Source organism: Oncorhynchus nerka, linkage group LG14, assembly GCF_034236695.1.
Source record: "Oncorhynchus nerka isolate Pitt River linkage group LG14, Oner_Uvic_2.0, whole genome shotgun sequence".
NCBI classification, from domain to species: domain Eukaryota; kingdom Metazoa; phylum Chordata; class Actinopteri; order Salmoniformes; family Salmonidae; genus Oncorhynchus; species Oncorhynchus nerka.
The window spans coordinates 23,509,665-23,525,053 of record NC_088409.1 but is presented as its reverse complement, the minus strand read 5'-3'; the positions used below and the strand labels follow the sequence as shown (position 1 = coordinate 23,525,053).

Genomic DNA, 15,389 nt, shown 5'->3' with positions numbered 1-15,389 from the left:
GGGAGGACACCCTGAAAATATCACACACAGATAACTAAGTGGCGTTCTGTCCACACCCACTTGGCATTATGACTAATATTTAATTTGATACATCTTCTGCTTTTTCAGCACCACCACATCAACTTGACAATCTGAATAGAAACATTAATTTCATCATTCACTGCCACTCACCATTTATAGCATCCCTTCTCTGCTGTCAACGTGAAGTTGACATGATTATGATTTGATCTGGGCAAAAGTAACTTGGGAACATTCAGCCTTGTCGACTGACTCAAAGCAATAATAGTTACACTAAAAATCAATCATTTACATAATACTTCAGAGTTTAAAAAGCCATTATTGTGAATACATGTTGAGGTCTCAACAATTGCGATCAAAACACTTAAACTGACGTTAGAGCGGTTTCATTTTTTAAGCAAAAAAAATGGTTTATGTTGGACTGTTAACGCTAGCTAACGTTAACTAGCTAAACTTAGAGGTTTCAATAGCCATTGCTAGCTAACAAGTAATAAAAAACTATATATGTTCATCAGTGACTTGTCATTTCTAAATAAACGAATTAATGAGACAAAAACAGCAACTAAAAAGCCATTAAACGAAACAATATTGCAAAATGTTGGTAGACAGCAACGCGTCACTATCATTGTTGATTTTTGATCTGAGCTGCCAAAAACAAAGCAGCGCGTTCATGACGAGCTAGTGACAGAACAGGGACTCATGTGTTTACAGTCTTGAACATTCCACAACCAACTCTACTCTTCTTGTGTGTCGCCCAGTCGTCCGGGTGCGCACTAGCGACTCCTGTGGTGGGCCGGGCGCAGTGCGCGCTAACCAAGGTTGCCAGGTGCACGGTGTTTCCTCCGACACATTGGTGCGGCTGGCTTCCGGGTTGGATGCGCGCTGTGTTAAGAAGCAGTGCGGCTTGGTTGGGTTGTGTTTCAGAGGACGCATGGCTTTCGACCTTCGTCTCTCCCGAGCCCGTACAGGAGTTGTAGCGATGAGACAAGATAATAACTACTAACAATTGGATACCATGAAATTAGGGAGAAAAAGGGGGATTTTTTTTTTTTATTAAAAAAATATATACTCTTCTTGGGGTCCAAAATAATTATTTGGACATACAGGCTACATTTGTTTTATCTAACATTAAATTATTAAACTTTGATATACAGTACATTTTGTATCTCCAAGGAACAAATAGAATTTCGCACCATAACACGTCTTCAAACACTCCTTATGCAGCTGCAACTAGATTCTTTAAAGTGCCAATCTGCGATTAAAACAATAACAAAGCAGATGACCCGCCTCTGTTTTGGTAAAAAGCTGAGATATGGGCCTGAAGAAATGTAACCACTCAAATTCACAGACACAGCTTTGGATGCAAGCAGTGATCATCCATAAGATCAACATGATCGTTTTAACCATGTTTTGAGGCTATACAGTGTTTGTTTACATTTACAATGTTTACAAACATTTTAGTCAAACAGGTTTATATTTTGGGTTCTAATGGGGTGACAGTTGAACTAAGCTCATGAGGAATTTATACATTGGAGTAAACTAATGGACAACAACACTCAGGCTTCTACTTCCAGATTATACATACTATACAAACAAATATATGGCAAATAGAAATCAAAACTGGATGGTGTTCAGAGATAGATGAGATGGGAGGGGTTGAGTGGAGCTGAAGGATGGGACTGGATGGTGTTCAGAGATAGATGAGATGGGAGGGGTTGAGTGGAGATGAAGGATGGGACTGGATGGTGTTCAGAGATAGATGAGATGGGAGGGGTTGAGTGGAGATGAAGGATGGGACTGGATGGTGTTCAGAGATAGATGAGATGGGAGGGGTTGAGTGGAGATGAAGGATGAGACTGGATGGTGTTCAGAGATAGATGAGATGGGAGGGGTTGAGTGGAGCTGAAGGATGGGACTGGATGGTGTTCAGAGATAGATGAGATGGGAGGGGTTGAGTGGAGCTGAAGGATGGGACTGGATGGTGTTCAGAGATAGATGAGATGGGAGGGGTTGAGTGGAGCTGAAGGATGGGACTGGATGGTGTTCAGAGATAGATGAGATGGGAGGGGTTGAGTGGAGCTGAAGGATGGGACTGGATGGTGTTCAGAGATAGATGAGATGGGAGGGGTTGAGTGGAGCTGAAGGATGGGACTGGATGGTGTTCAGAGATAGATGAGATGGGAGGGGTTGAGTGGAGATGAAGGATGGGACTGGATGGTGTTCAGAGATAGATGAGATGGGAGGGGTTGAGTGGAGCTGAAGGATGGGACTGGATGGTGTTCAGAGATAGATGAGATGGGAGGGGTTGAGTGGAGTCATCTGAAGGATGGGACTGGATGGTGTTCAGAGATAGATGAGATGGGAGGGGTTGAGTGGAGCTGAAGGATGGGACTGGATGGTGTTCAGAGATAGATGAGATGGGAGGGGTTGAGTGGAGCTGAAGGATGGGACTGGATGGTGTTCAGAGATAGATGAGATGGGAGGGGTTGAGTGGAGCTGAAGGATGGGACTGGATGGTGTTCAGAGATAGATGAGATGGGAGGGGTTGAGTGGAGATGAAGGATGGGACTGGATGGTGTTCAGAGATAGATGAGATGGGAGGGGTTGAGTGGAGATGAAGGATGGGACTGGATGGTGTTCAGAGATAGATGAGATGGGAGGGGTTGAGTGGAGATGAAGGATGGGACTGGATGGTGTTCAGAGATAGATGAGATGGGAGGGGTTGAGTGGAGATGAAGGATGGGACTGGATGGTGTTCAGAGATAGATGAGATGGGAGGGGTTGAGTGGAGCTGAAGGATGGGACTGGATGGTGTTCAGAGATAGATGAGATGGGAGGGGTTGAGTGGAGATGAAGGATGGGACTGGATGGTGTTCAGAGATAGATGAGATGGGAGGGGTTGAGTGGAGCTGAAGGATGGGACTGGATGGTGTTCAGAGATAGATGAGATGGGAGGGGTTGAGTGGAGCTGAAGGATGGGACTGGATGGTGTTCAGAGATAGATGAGATGGGAGGGGTTGAGTGGAGCTGAAGGATGGGACTGGATGGTGTTCAGAGATAGATGAGATGGGAGGGGTTGAGTGGAGATGAAGGATGGGACTGGATGGTGTTCAGAGATAGATGAGATGGGAGGGGTTGAGTGGAGATGAAGGATGGGACTGGATGGTGTTCAGAGATAGATGAGATGGGAGGGGTTGAGTGGAGATGAAGGATGAGACTGGATGGTGTTCAGAGATAGATGAGATGGGAGGGGTTGAGTGGAGCTGAAGGATGGGACTGGATGGTGTTCAGAGATAGATGAGATGGGAGGGGTTGAGTGGAGCTGAAGGATGGGACTGGATGGTGTTCAGAGATAGATGAGATGGGAGGGGTTGAGTGGAGCTGAAGGATGGGACTGGATGGTGTTCAGAGATAGATGAGATGGGAGGGGTTGAGTGGAGCTGAAGGATGGGACTGGATGGTGTTCAGAGATAGATGAGATGGGATAGTGGAGCTGAAGGATGGGACTGGATGGTGTTCAGGATAGATGATGGGAGGGGAGTGGCTGAAGGATGGGACTGGATGGTGTTCAGAGATAGATGAGATGGGAGGGGAGTGGAGATGAAGGATGGGACTGGATGGTGTTCAGAGATAGATGAGATGGGAAGGATGAAGGATGGGACTGGATGGTGTTCAGAGATAGATGAGATGGGAGGGGTTGAGTGGAGCTGAAGGATGGGACTGGATGGTGTTCAGAGATAGATGAGATGGGAGGGGTTGAGTGGAGCTGAAGGATGGGACTGGATGGTGTTCAGAGATAGATGAGATGGGAGGGGTTGAGTGGAGCTGAAGGATGGGACTGGATGGTGTTCAGAGATAGATGAGATGGGAGGGGTTGAGTGGAGCTGAAGGATGGGACTGGATGGTGTTCAGAGATAGATGAGATGGGAGGGGTTGAGTGGAGATGAAGGATGGGACTGGATGGTGTTCAGAGATAGATGAGATGGGAGGGGTTGAGTGGAGATGAAGGATGGGACTGGATGGTGTTCAGAGATAGATGAGATGGGAGGGGTTGAGTGGAGCTGAAGGATGGGACTGGATGGTGTTCAGAGATAGATGAGATGGGAGGGGTTGAGTGGAGCTGAAGGATGGGACTGGATGGTGTTCAGAGATAGATGAGATGGGAGGGGTTGAGTGGAGCTGAAGGATGGGACTGGATGGTGTTCAGAGATAGATGAGATGGGAGGGGTTGAGTGGAGCTGAAGGATGGGACTGGATGGTGTTCAGAGATAGATGAGATGGGAGGGGTTGAGTGGAGCTGAAGGATGGGACTGGATGGTGTTCAGAGATAGATGAGATGGGAGGGGTTGAGTGGAGATGAAGGATGGGACTGGATGGTGTTCAGAGATAGATGAGATGGGAGGGGTTGAGTGGAGCTGAAGGATGGGACTGGATGGTGTTCAGAGATAGATGAGATGGGAGGGGTTGAGTGGAGCTGAAGGATGGGACTGGATGGTGTTCAGAGATAGATGAGATGGGAGGGGTTGAGTGGAGCTGAAGGATGGGACTGGATGGTGTTCAGAGATAGATGAGATGGGAGGGGTTGAGTGGAGCTGAAGGATGGGACTGGATGGTGTTCAGAGATAGATGAGATGGGAGGGGTTGAGTGGAGATGAAGGATGGGACTGGATGGTGTTCAGAGATAGATGAGATGGGAGGGGTTGAGTGGAGCTGAAGGATGGGACTGGATGGTGTTCAGAGATAGATGAGATGGGAGGGGTTGAGTGGAGCTGAAGGATGGGACTGGATGGTGTTCAGAGATAGATGAGATGGGAGGGGTTGAGTGGAGATGAAGGATGGGACTGGATGGTGTTCAGAGATAGATGAGATGGGAGGGGTTGAGTGGAGATGAAGGATGGGACTGGATGGTGTTCAGAGATAGATGAGATGGGAGGGGTTGAGTGGAGCTGAAGGATGGGACTGGATGGTGTTCAGAGATAGATGAGATGGGAGGGGTTGAGTGGAGCTGAAGGATGGGACTGGATGGTGTTCAGAGATAGATGAGATGGGAGGGGTTGAGTGGAGATGAAGGATGGGACTGGATGGTGTTCAGAGATAGATGAGATGGGAGGGGTTGAGTGGAGCTGAAGGATGGGACTGGATGGGAGGGGTTGGTGTGGAGCTGAAGGATGGGACTGGATGGTGTTCAGAGATAGATGAGATGGGAGGGGTTGAGTGGAGATGAAGGATGGGACTGGATGGTGTTCAGAGATAGATGAGATGGGAGGGGTTGAGTGGAGATGAAGGATGGGACTGGATGGTGTTCAGAGATAGATGAGATGGGAGGGGTTGAGTGGAGCTGAAGGATGGGACTGGATGGTGTTCAGAGATAGATGAGATGGGAGGGGTTGAGTGGAGATGAAGGATGGGACTGGATGGTGTTCAGAGATAGATGAGATGGGAGGGGTTGAGTGGAGCTGAAGGATGGGACTGGATGGTGTTCAGAGATAGATGAGATGGGAGGGGTTGAGTGGAGCTGAAGGATGGGACTGGATGGTGTTCAGAGATAGATGAGATGGGAGGGGTTGAGTGGAGCTGAAGGATGGGACTGGATGGTGTTCAGAGATAGATGAGATGGGAGGGGTTGAGTGGAGCTGAAGGATGGGACTGGATGGTGTTCAGAGATAGATGAGATGGGAGGGGTTGAGTGGAGCTGAAGGATGGGACTGGATGGTGTTCAGAGATAGATGAGATGGGAGGGGTTGAGTGGAGCTGAAGGATGGGACTGGATGGTGTTCAGAGATAGATGAGATGGGAGGGGTTGAGTGGAGCTGAAGGATGGGACTGGATGGTGTTCAGAGATAGATGAGATGGGAGGGGTTGAGTGGAGCTGAAGGATGGGACTGGATGTGTTCAGAGATAGATGAGATGGGAGGGGTTGAGTGGAGATGAAGGATGGGACTGGATGGTGTTCAGAGATAGATGAGATGGGAGGGGTTGAGTGGAGCTGGATGGGACTGGATGGTGTTCAGAGATAGATGAGATGGGAGGGGCTGAAGGATGGGACTGGATGGTGTTCAGAGATAGATGAGATGGGAGGGGTTGAGTGGAGCTGAAGGATGGGACTGGATGGTGTTCAGAGATAGATGAGATGGGAGGGGTTGAGTGGAGCTGAAGGATGGGACTGGATGGTGTTCAGAGATAGATGAGATGGGAGGGGTTGAGTGGAGCTGAAGGATGGGACTGGATGGTGTTCAGAGATAGATGAGATGGGAGGGGTTGAGTGGAGATGAAGGATGGGACTGGATGGTGTTCAGAGATAGATGAGATGGGAGGGGTTGAGTGGAGATGAAGGATGGGACTGGATGGTGTTCAGAGATAGATGAGATGGGAGGGGTTGAGTGGAGATGAAGGATGGGACTGGATGGTGTTCAGAGATAGATGAGATGGGAGGGGTTGAGTGGAGCTGAAGGATGGGACTGGATGGTGTTCAGAGATAGATGAGATGGGAGGGGTTGAGTGGAGCTGAAGGATGGGACTGGATGGTGTTCAGAGATAGATGAGATGGGAGGGGTTGAGTGGAGCTGAAGGATGGGACTGGATGGTGTTCAGAGATAGATGAGATGGGAGGGGTTGAGTGGAGATGAAGGATGGGACTGGATGGTGTTCAGAGATAGATGAGATGGGAGGGGTTGAGTGGAGATGAAGGATGGGACTGGATGGTGTTCAGAGATAGATGAGATGGGAGGGGTTGAGTGGAGCTGAAGGATGGGACTGGATGGTGTTCAGAGATAGATGAGATGGGAGGGGTTGAGTGGAGCTGAAGGATGGGACTGGATGGTGTTCAGAGATAGATGAGATGGGAGGGGTTGAGTGGAGCTGAAGGATGGGACTGGATGGTGTTCAGAGATAGATGAGATGGGAGGGGTTGAGTGGAGCTGAAGGATGGGACTGGATGGTGTTCAGAGATAGATGAGATGGGAGGGGTTGAGTGGAGCTGAAGGATGGGACTGGATGGTGTTCAGAGATAGATGAGATGGGAGGGGTTGAGGATGGGTGGAGCTGAAGGATGGGACTGGATGGTGTTCAGAGATAGATGAGATGGGAGGGGTTGAGTGGAGCTGAAGGATGGGACTGGATGGTGTTCAGAGATAGATGAGATGGGAGGGGTTGAGTGGAGCTGAAGGATGGGACTGGATGGTGTTCAGAGATAGATGAGATGGGAGGGGTTGAGTGGAGCTGAAGGATGGGACTGGATGGTGTTCAGAGATAGATGAGATGGGAGGGGTTGAGTGGATGAAGGATGGGACTGGATGGTGTTCAGAGATAGATGAGATGGGAGGGGTTGAGTGGAGCTGAAGGATGGGACTGGATGGTGTTCAGAGATAGATGAGATGGGAGGGGTTGAGTGGAGATGAAGGATGGGACTGGATGGTGTTCAGAGATAGATGAGATGGGAGGGGTTGAGTGGAGCTGAAGGATGGGACTGGATGGTGTTCAGAGATAGATGAGATGGGAGGGGTTGAGTGGAGCTGAAGGATGGGACTGGATGGTGTTCAGAGATAGATGAGATGGGAGGGGTTGAGTGGAGCTGAAGGATGGGACTGGATGGTGTTCAGAGATAGATGAGATGGGAGGGGTTGAGTGGAGCTGAAGGATGGGACTGGATGGTGTTCAGAGATAGATGAGAGAGATAGATGAGATGGGGATGGTGGGTAGATGAGATGTGGAGCTGAAGGATGGGACTGGATGGTGTTCAGAGATAGATGAGATGGGAGGGGTTGAGTGGAGCTGAAGGATGGGACTGGATGGTGTTCAGAGATAGATGAGATGGGAGGGGTTGAGTGGAGCTGAAGGATGGGACTGGATGGTGTTCAGAGATAGATGAGATGGGAGGGGTTGAGTGGAGCTGAAGGATGGGACTGGATGGTGTTCAGAGATAGATGAGATGGGAGGGTTGAGTGGAGCTGAAGGATGGGACTGGATGGTGTTCAGAGATAGATGAGATGGGAGGGGTTGAGTGGAGCTGAAGGATGGGACTGGATGGTGTTCAGAGATAGATGAGATGGGAGGGGTTGAGTGGAGCTGAAGGATGGGACTGGATGGTGTTCAGAGATAGATGAGATGGGAGGGGTTGAGTGGAGCTGAAGGATGGGACTGGATGGTGTTCAGAGATAGATGAGATGGGAGGGGTTGAGTGGAGCTGAAGGATGGGACTGGATGGTGTTCAGAGATAGATGAGATGGGAGGGGTTGATGGTGGAGATGAAGGATGGGACTGGATGGTGTTCAGAGATAGATGAGATGGGAGGGGTTGAGTGGAGCTGAAGGATGGGACTGGATGGTGTTCAGAGATAGATGAGATGGGAGGGGTTGAGTGGAGCTGAAGGATGGGACTGGATGGTGTTCAGAGATAGATGAGATGGGAGGGGTTGAGTGGAGATGAAGGATGGGACTGGATGGTGTTCAGAGATAGATGAGATGGGAGGGGTTGAGTGGAGCTGAAGGATGGGACTGGATGGTGTTCAGAGATAGATGAGATGGGAGGGGTTGAGTGGAGCTGAAGGATGGGACTGGATGGTGTTCAGAGATAGATGAGATGGGAGGGGTTGAGTGGAGCTGAAGGATGGGACTGGATGGTGTTCAGAGATAGATGAGATGGGAGGGGTTGAGTGGAGCTGAAGGATGGGACTGGATGGTGTTCAGAGATAGATGAGATGGGAGGGGTTGAGTGGAGCTGAAGGATGGGACTGGATGGTGTTCAGAGATAGATGAGATGGGAGGGGTTGAGTGGAGCTGAAGGATGAGACTAAAAACAAATCAAATATAACTATTGTAACATAAGCATTTCTAAGTTATATTCTTCAAGAATCAATGAGTATATCATTCATTTATGTCAAATGTATGTAACAAGTGCAGATGGCCATTTGAACAACAATGTGAGGTGTAGATTGGACTGGGGAAAGAAAACACATTTTAGCATGTAGGTCATAAAATCAGATATTCTAACATAGGAAAAGGACAGGGGGATACCTAGTCAGTTGTACAACTGAATGTATACAACTGAAATGTGTCTTCCACATTTAACCCAACCCCTCTGAATCAGAGAGGTGCGGAGGGATGCCTTAATGGACATCCACGTCTTCGGCGCCCGGGGAACAGTGGGTTAACTGCCTTGCTCAGGGGCAGAACGACAGGTGGGGATTTGATCAAGCAACCTTTCGGATCAGGACAGGTTTCTACAGGCAGAGTAGTTTTTATACTGCAGGTAAACTGTAATGATTCCAAAGAAGAAAGAACAGTCGAGCCAAAATCCACCCAATAACTCAGTGATGTTATATAGATATATACTTTATTAATTATCTCTGATAAAATAAAATTACAAAATCATTTCACCCTCAAACGCACCTCCCTTGTCCATTATTTATTATTATTAAAGTTGATTATTAATACATTTATCATAATTGTCAGGACGAATGAGAAGAATACTATAGTATAATAATAGTAGATATTAGCTATAACCGTTAAATCGTAATGGTAGAAAAGACTGAGCAATACAAAGCTATGTAGATTTCAGTAACAGTATACTTACTGTACAGTACAATATTCCAAGCGGGTGTAATTCACTATTCCGGCCACAGAATGTCACTATAAGACAGTTTTCAAAAGGGTCTCTGTAGAAAGGGCTTACAGAAGAAAAATAATATCTTATTCCATCACATCATAATAATTATTCTCTCAGATATATAGTCTCTCCCTCTATAGGGTTAAGTTTTGTAAGCAACCGTTTCTCTCTTGCCATGGCCTGTATCCTTTGTCTGGTTAATATTCCTTCATTTCCTGTCTATGGCAGTCCATTGAGCACAGTGAAAAGTGCCGTCCACAAAGCACTAGTACTAGTCCAAATCCAATGTTCCTTGAAAAACATTGTCAGGAAATCTGAAACTCCTCTTCCCATCTCCCCAGTGACATCCTCTTCTGCCTCTCTTTTGTAGTCCATTTGAGAGAGAGCACTTTGGTAGATTGTGTGTGTGTGTCCGCATGTGGATGTGGTTCAGCGTGTATGTGTGTGTGTGTGTGTGTGTCCGCATGTGGATGTGGTTCAGCGTGTATGTGTCTGTGTGTGTGTGTCCACATGTGGATGTGGTTCAGCGTGTATGTGTCTGTGTGTGTGTGTCCACATGTGGATGTGGTTCAGCGTGTATGTGTCTGTGTGTGTGTGTGTGTCCACATGTGGATGTGGTTCAGCGTGTATGTGTCTGTGTGTGTGTGTCCACATGTGGATGTGGTTCAGCGTGTATGTGTCTGTGTGTGTGTCTGCATGTGGATGTGGTTCAGCATGTGTGTGTGGGTTTAGGCATATCTGTGCCCCTGTGCAAACGGTGTGCTTGTGGTTTGAAATGTACAGCATACATTCATTAAAACAGAGTTTTGGGAACATGTGTGCATAAGGAAATATGGCAGTAGTGTTTCCTTGGACCGTGTCTATGCTCTGCGTCAAGTAATAAATGCCTGGCAGTATGTTCTTTTCAGTTGGACTTAGTGCATTGTCTGCTTGGCAGTAATAGGCTATAGTATAGGCTGTACTATAGTGTTTTATAGTCTACTATAGTATGCTGCGCGATATTGTGTGCTATTTTGTGAGTGTGTGTGTGTTTGCTGTGTATTTTGTTGTAGCGTGTTTATGTTGCCATGGTGTGTGTGTTAAAAGGTAGGCATACTACATGGAGAGTGTGTGTGTGTGGTGTGTGTGTGGTGTGTGTGTGTGTGGTGTGGTGTGTGTGTGTGTGTGTGTGTGTGTGTGTCTGTCTGTCTGTCTGTCTGTCTGTCTGTCTGTCTGTCTGTCTGTCTGTCTGTCTGTCTGTCTGTCTGTCTGTCTGTCTGTCTGTCTGTCTGTCTGTCTGTCTGTCTGTCTGTCTGTCTGTCTGTCTGTCTGTCTGTCTGTCTGTCTGTCTGTCTGTCTGTCTGTCTGTCTGTCTGTCTGTCTGTGTCTGTCTGTCTGTGTCTGTCTGTCTGTGAGTGTGTGTGTGTGTGTGTGTGTGTGTGTGTGTGTGTGTGTGTGTGTGTGTGTGTGTGTGTGTGTGTGTGTGTGTGTGTGGTGTTTCGTATGTATTATGGTCGTTGATTAAATGGTTCGTTAAAGGGATGCTCGTTACCACACAAGTAGCAGTTAGATAGAAAATGGATCAAAAGGACAAAAAGTCATAGTCAATAATTCCTGATGGAGGGATGGGAGGGAAGAGGGCGAGAGATGGAGGGAGAGAAAGAGATGAAGAGAAAGAGGGATAGAGAGGGACGAATGGAAAAAGAGAGGAAGACGTTTTCCTGTCATTAGATTGGATTCCATTAAAAACCTCTGTAATTAGTCCTGGTTATCTGTTTCCCCCTTCATCCCCCTTTCTCCCCTCTCCGTTTCCATCTCCTTCTCTCTCTCCCAACCTCCCTCCACTTCCTTGGCCCTCCTATCCCTCACCTTCTCTCTCTCCCAACCTCCCTCCACTTCCTTGGCCCTCCTATCCCTCACCTTCTCTCTCTCCCAACCTCCCTCCACTTCCTTGGCTCTCCTATCCCTCACCTTCTCTCTCTCCCAACCTCCCTCCACTTCCTTGGCTCTCCTATCCCTCACCTTCTCTCTCTCCCAACCTCACTCCACTTCCTTGGCTCTCCTATCCCTCACCTTCTCTCTCTCCCAACCTCCCTCCACTTCCTTGGCTCTCCTATCCCTCACCTTCTCTCTCTCCCAACCTCCCTCCACTTCCTTGGCTCTCCTATCCCTCACCTTCTCTCTCTCCCAACCTCCCTCCACTTCCTTGGCTCTCCTATCTCTCACCTTCTCTCTCTCCCAACCTCCCTCCACTTCCTTGGCTCTCCTATCCCTCACCTTCTCTCTCTCCCAACCTCCCTCCCTCTCACAGCCTTTTATCTCTGATCCTTTCCCTCGCCCTCCCTCGCCCGCTCCCATTTCCCCCACTCCTCTATTTTCCTCCCCTATCCCACCCCTCCTCCCTACTCCTTTCCTTAGCAGCTGGATGAGCTAGTGTTACCCCCCCCCTCCCCCTCCTCTCTGCAGCATCTGAAGTTGCTAGTATTAGGACTGACCTCCGCATCCCGTATTCCTACTGGCTATCTATCTCCTCCTCTACCCTCACCTCTTCTTTCCACTTCTCATCCTCTCCTCCTCCTCTCTTCAACAACTGGAGGTGCTAGTATTGGGACTAGTGCTACCCTCTATGGTTCTTTCTGGGGGCTGCTGTGGCTCTGGGGCCAGGGTTGGGCTTGGGGTCAGGGCATGGGCAGGGGCCAGCTGAGCAACAGGGACCAGGGCTGTCCCTCCTCCACCTGCACCTCCCCATCCTCCTCCTCTGTAGTCCCTCTCTCGGAGCAGGTGGAGCAAGGTGGTGTGCTGGGCAGACAGCGTGGCAGACAGGTGGGCAGGCAGGGCACTGAAGCCGGCGGTCAGCTGTTCCACCCGCGTTTCCAGAGACAGCATCTGCCGCTCCAGGTCCTCACTGCGATCGTTCAGCTCCGACATCAGCTCGTACATCACACTTTGCATCTGTACACACACACAAACACACACACACACACACACACACACACACACACACACACACACACACACACACACACACACACACACACACACACGAAGAGAGGAAGATCATTTAGCAATGACATCAGCAGGGTTGGGGTCAATTTGAATTAAAGTCACTCAATTCAGGAAGTGATTTGAATTTTTTAATTTCAGTTTACTTCCTGAATTGACTGACTTCAATTAGAATTAACCCAATCACTGGAGAGATATGGAGGATTGAGTAAGAGAGCCATGAAAAAGGGAATGAGAAAGAGAGAGAAGAGAAGAGGAGTGAGTGTGAGGAAGGGAACCCTGTGTGTGGGCGTTATCATCTGGTAAAGGCTGAATAAGAAAGGAGAGCGAGAGAGAGTTCAGTGCTGAATAAGAAAGGAGAGAGAGAGAGAGAGTCAAGGCTGAATAAGAAAGGAGAGAGAGAGAGAGTCAAGGCTGAATAAGAAAGGAGAGCGAGAGAGAGTTCAGTGCTGAATAAGAAAGGAGAGAGAGAGAGTTAAGGGCTGAATAAGAAAGGAGAGCGAGAGTGAGTTCAGTGCTGAATAAGAAACGAGAGAGAGAGAGAGTCAAGGCTGAATAAGAAAGGAGAGAAAGAGAGAGAGTCAAGGGCTGAATAAGAAAGGAGAGAGAGAGAGAGTTAAGGGCTGAATAGGAAAGGAGAGAGAGAGAGAGAGAGAGAGTCAAGGCTGAATAAGAAAGGAGAGAGAGAGAGAGAGAGTCAAGGGCTGAATAAGAAAGGAGAGAGAGAGAGATATCATCCTGGAATATCCAAGGCCTGAGGTCATCTGCCTTTGGCCTGAAGAGCAGAAACCCGGACTTCACCAAAGAAATCGGTAATACAGACATTGTCATCCTGCAAGAAACCTGGTATAGAGGAGACAGACCCACTGGTTGCCGTCTAGGTTACAGAGAGCTGGTAGTCCCATCCACCAAACTACCAGGTGTGAAACAGGGAAGGGACTCAGGGGGTATGCTAATTTGGTATAGAGCAGACCTAACTCACTCCATTAAATTAATCAAAACAGGAACATTTTACATTTGGCTAGAAATTCAAAAGGAAATTATCCTAACAGAGAAAAATGTCCTCCTGTGTGCTACCTATATCCCCCACTAGAATCCCCATATTTTAATGAAGACAGCTTCTCCACCCTGGAGGGGGAAATCAATCATTTCCAGGCCCAGGGACATGTACTAGTCTGTGGCGACCTAAATGCCAGAACCGGACAAGAACCTGACACCTTCAGCACACAGGGGGACAAACACCAGCCTGGAGGTGACAGCATTCCCTCCCACATATGCCCCCCTAGGCACAACTATGACAACATAACCAACAAAAACGGGTCACAACTCCTGCAGCTCTGTCGCACGCTGGGTATGTACATAGTCAATGGTAGGCTTCGAGGGGACTCCTATGGTAGGTACACCTATAGCTCATCTCTTGGCAGTAGTACTGTAGACTACTTTATCACTGACCTCAACCCAGAGTCTCTCAGAGCGTTCACAGTCAGCCCACTGACACCCCTATCAGACCACAGCAAAATCACAGTCTACTTAAACAGAGCAATACTCAATCATGAGGCATCAAAGCCAAAGGAACTGAGTAACATTAAGAAATGCTATAGATGGAAGGAATGCAGTTTGGAAACCTACCAAAAAACAATTAGGCAACAACAAATTCAATCCCCTTTAGACAATTTCCTGGGTAAAACGTTCCACTGTAATAGTGAAGGTGTAAACTTAGCAGTAGAAAATCTTAACAGTATATTTGACCTCTCAGCCTCCCTATCAAATCTAAAAATCTCAAATAGAAAACCGAAGAAAATTAACAACAATGACAAATGGTTTGATGAAGAATGCAAAAATCTAAGAAAGAAATTGAGAAACCTGTCCAACCAAAAATATAGAGACCCGGAAAACCTGAGTCTACGCCTTCACTATGGTGAATCACTAAAACAATACAGAAATACACTACGGAAAAAGAAGGAACAGCATGTCAGAAATCAGCTCAATGTAATTGAAGAATCCATAGACTCTAACCACTTCTGGGAAAATTGGAAAACACTAAACAAACAACAACACAAAGAATTATCTATCCAAAATGGAGATGTATGGGTAAACCACTTCTCCAATCTTTTTGGCTCTATAACAAAGAATAAAGAGCAAAAACATATACATGATCAAATACAGATCTTAGAATCAACTATTAAAGACTACCAGAACCCACTAGATTCTCCAATTACATTGAATGAGTTACAGGACAAAATAAAAACCCTCCAACCCAAAAAGGCCTGTGGTGTTGATGGTATCCTCAATGAAATGATCAAATATACAGACAACACATTCCAATTGGCTATACTAAAACTCTTTAACATCATCCTTAGCTCTGGCATCTTCCCCAATATTTGGAACCAAGGACTGATCACCCCAATCCACAAAAATGGAGACAAATTTGACCCCAATAACTACCGTGGAATATGCGTCAACAGTAACCTTGGGAAAATCCTCTGCATTATCATTAACAGCAGACTCGTACACTTCCTCAATGAAAACAATGTACTGAGCAAATGTCAAATTGGCTTTTTACCAAATTACCGTACAACAGACCATGTATTCACCCTGCACACCTAATTGACAACCAAACAAACCTAAACAAAGGCAAAGTCTTCTCATGCTTTGTTGATTTCAAAAAAGCCTTCGACTCAATTTGGCATGAGGGTCTGCTATACAAACTGATGGAAAGTGGTTTTGGGGGTAAAACATACGACATCATAAAATCCATATATACAAACAACAAGTGTGCGGTTAAA

At 47.4% G+C, this 15,389-nt stretch overlaps 1 protein-coding gene across 1 annotated transcript in view; it reads right to left on the bottom strand.

Annotated features, from left to right (window-relative positions):
• Window positions 1-12,064: 12,064 nt before the first annotated feature.
• LOC115124132 (small conductance calcium-activated potassium channel protein 2-like) overlaps window positions 12,065-15,389 on the bottom strand; it is a 135,455-nt gene continuing 132,130 nt past the window's right edge. The window contains exon 9 of the mRNA XM_065027791.1: window positions 12,065-12,552. Coding sequence (XP_064883863.1) covers window positions 12,184-12,552 — 369 coding nt within the window. The 3' untranslated portion in view covers window positions 12,065-12,183. The remainder of the gene's footprint in view (window positions 12,553-15,389) is intronic.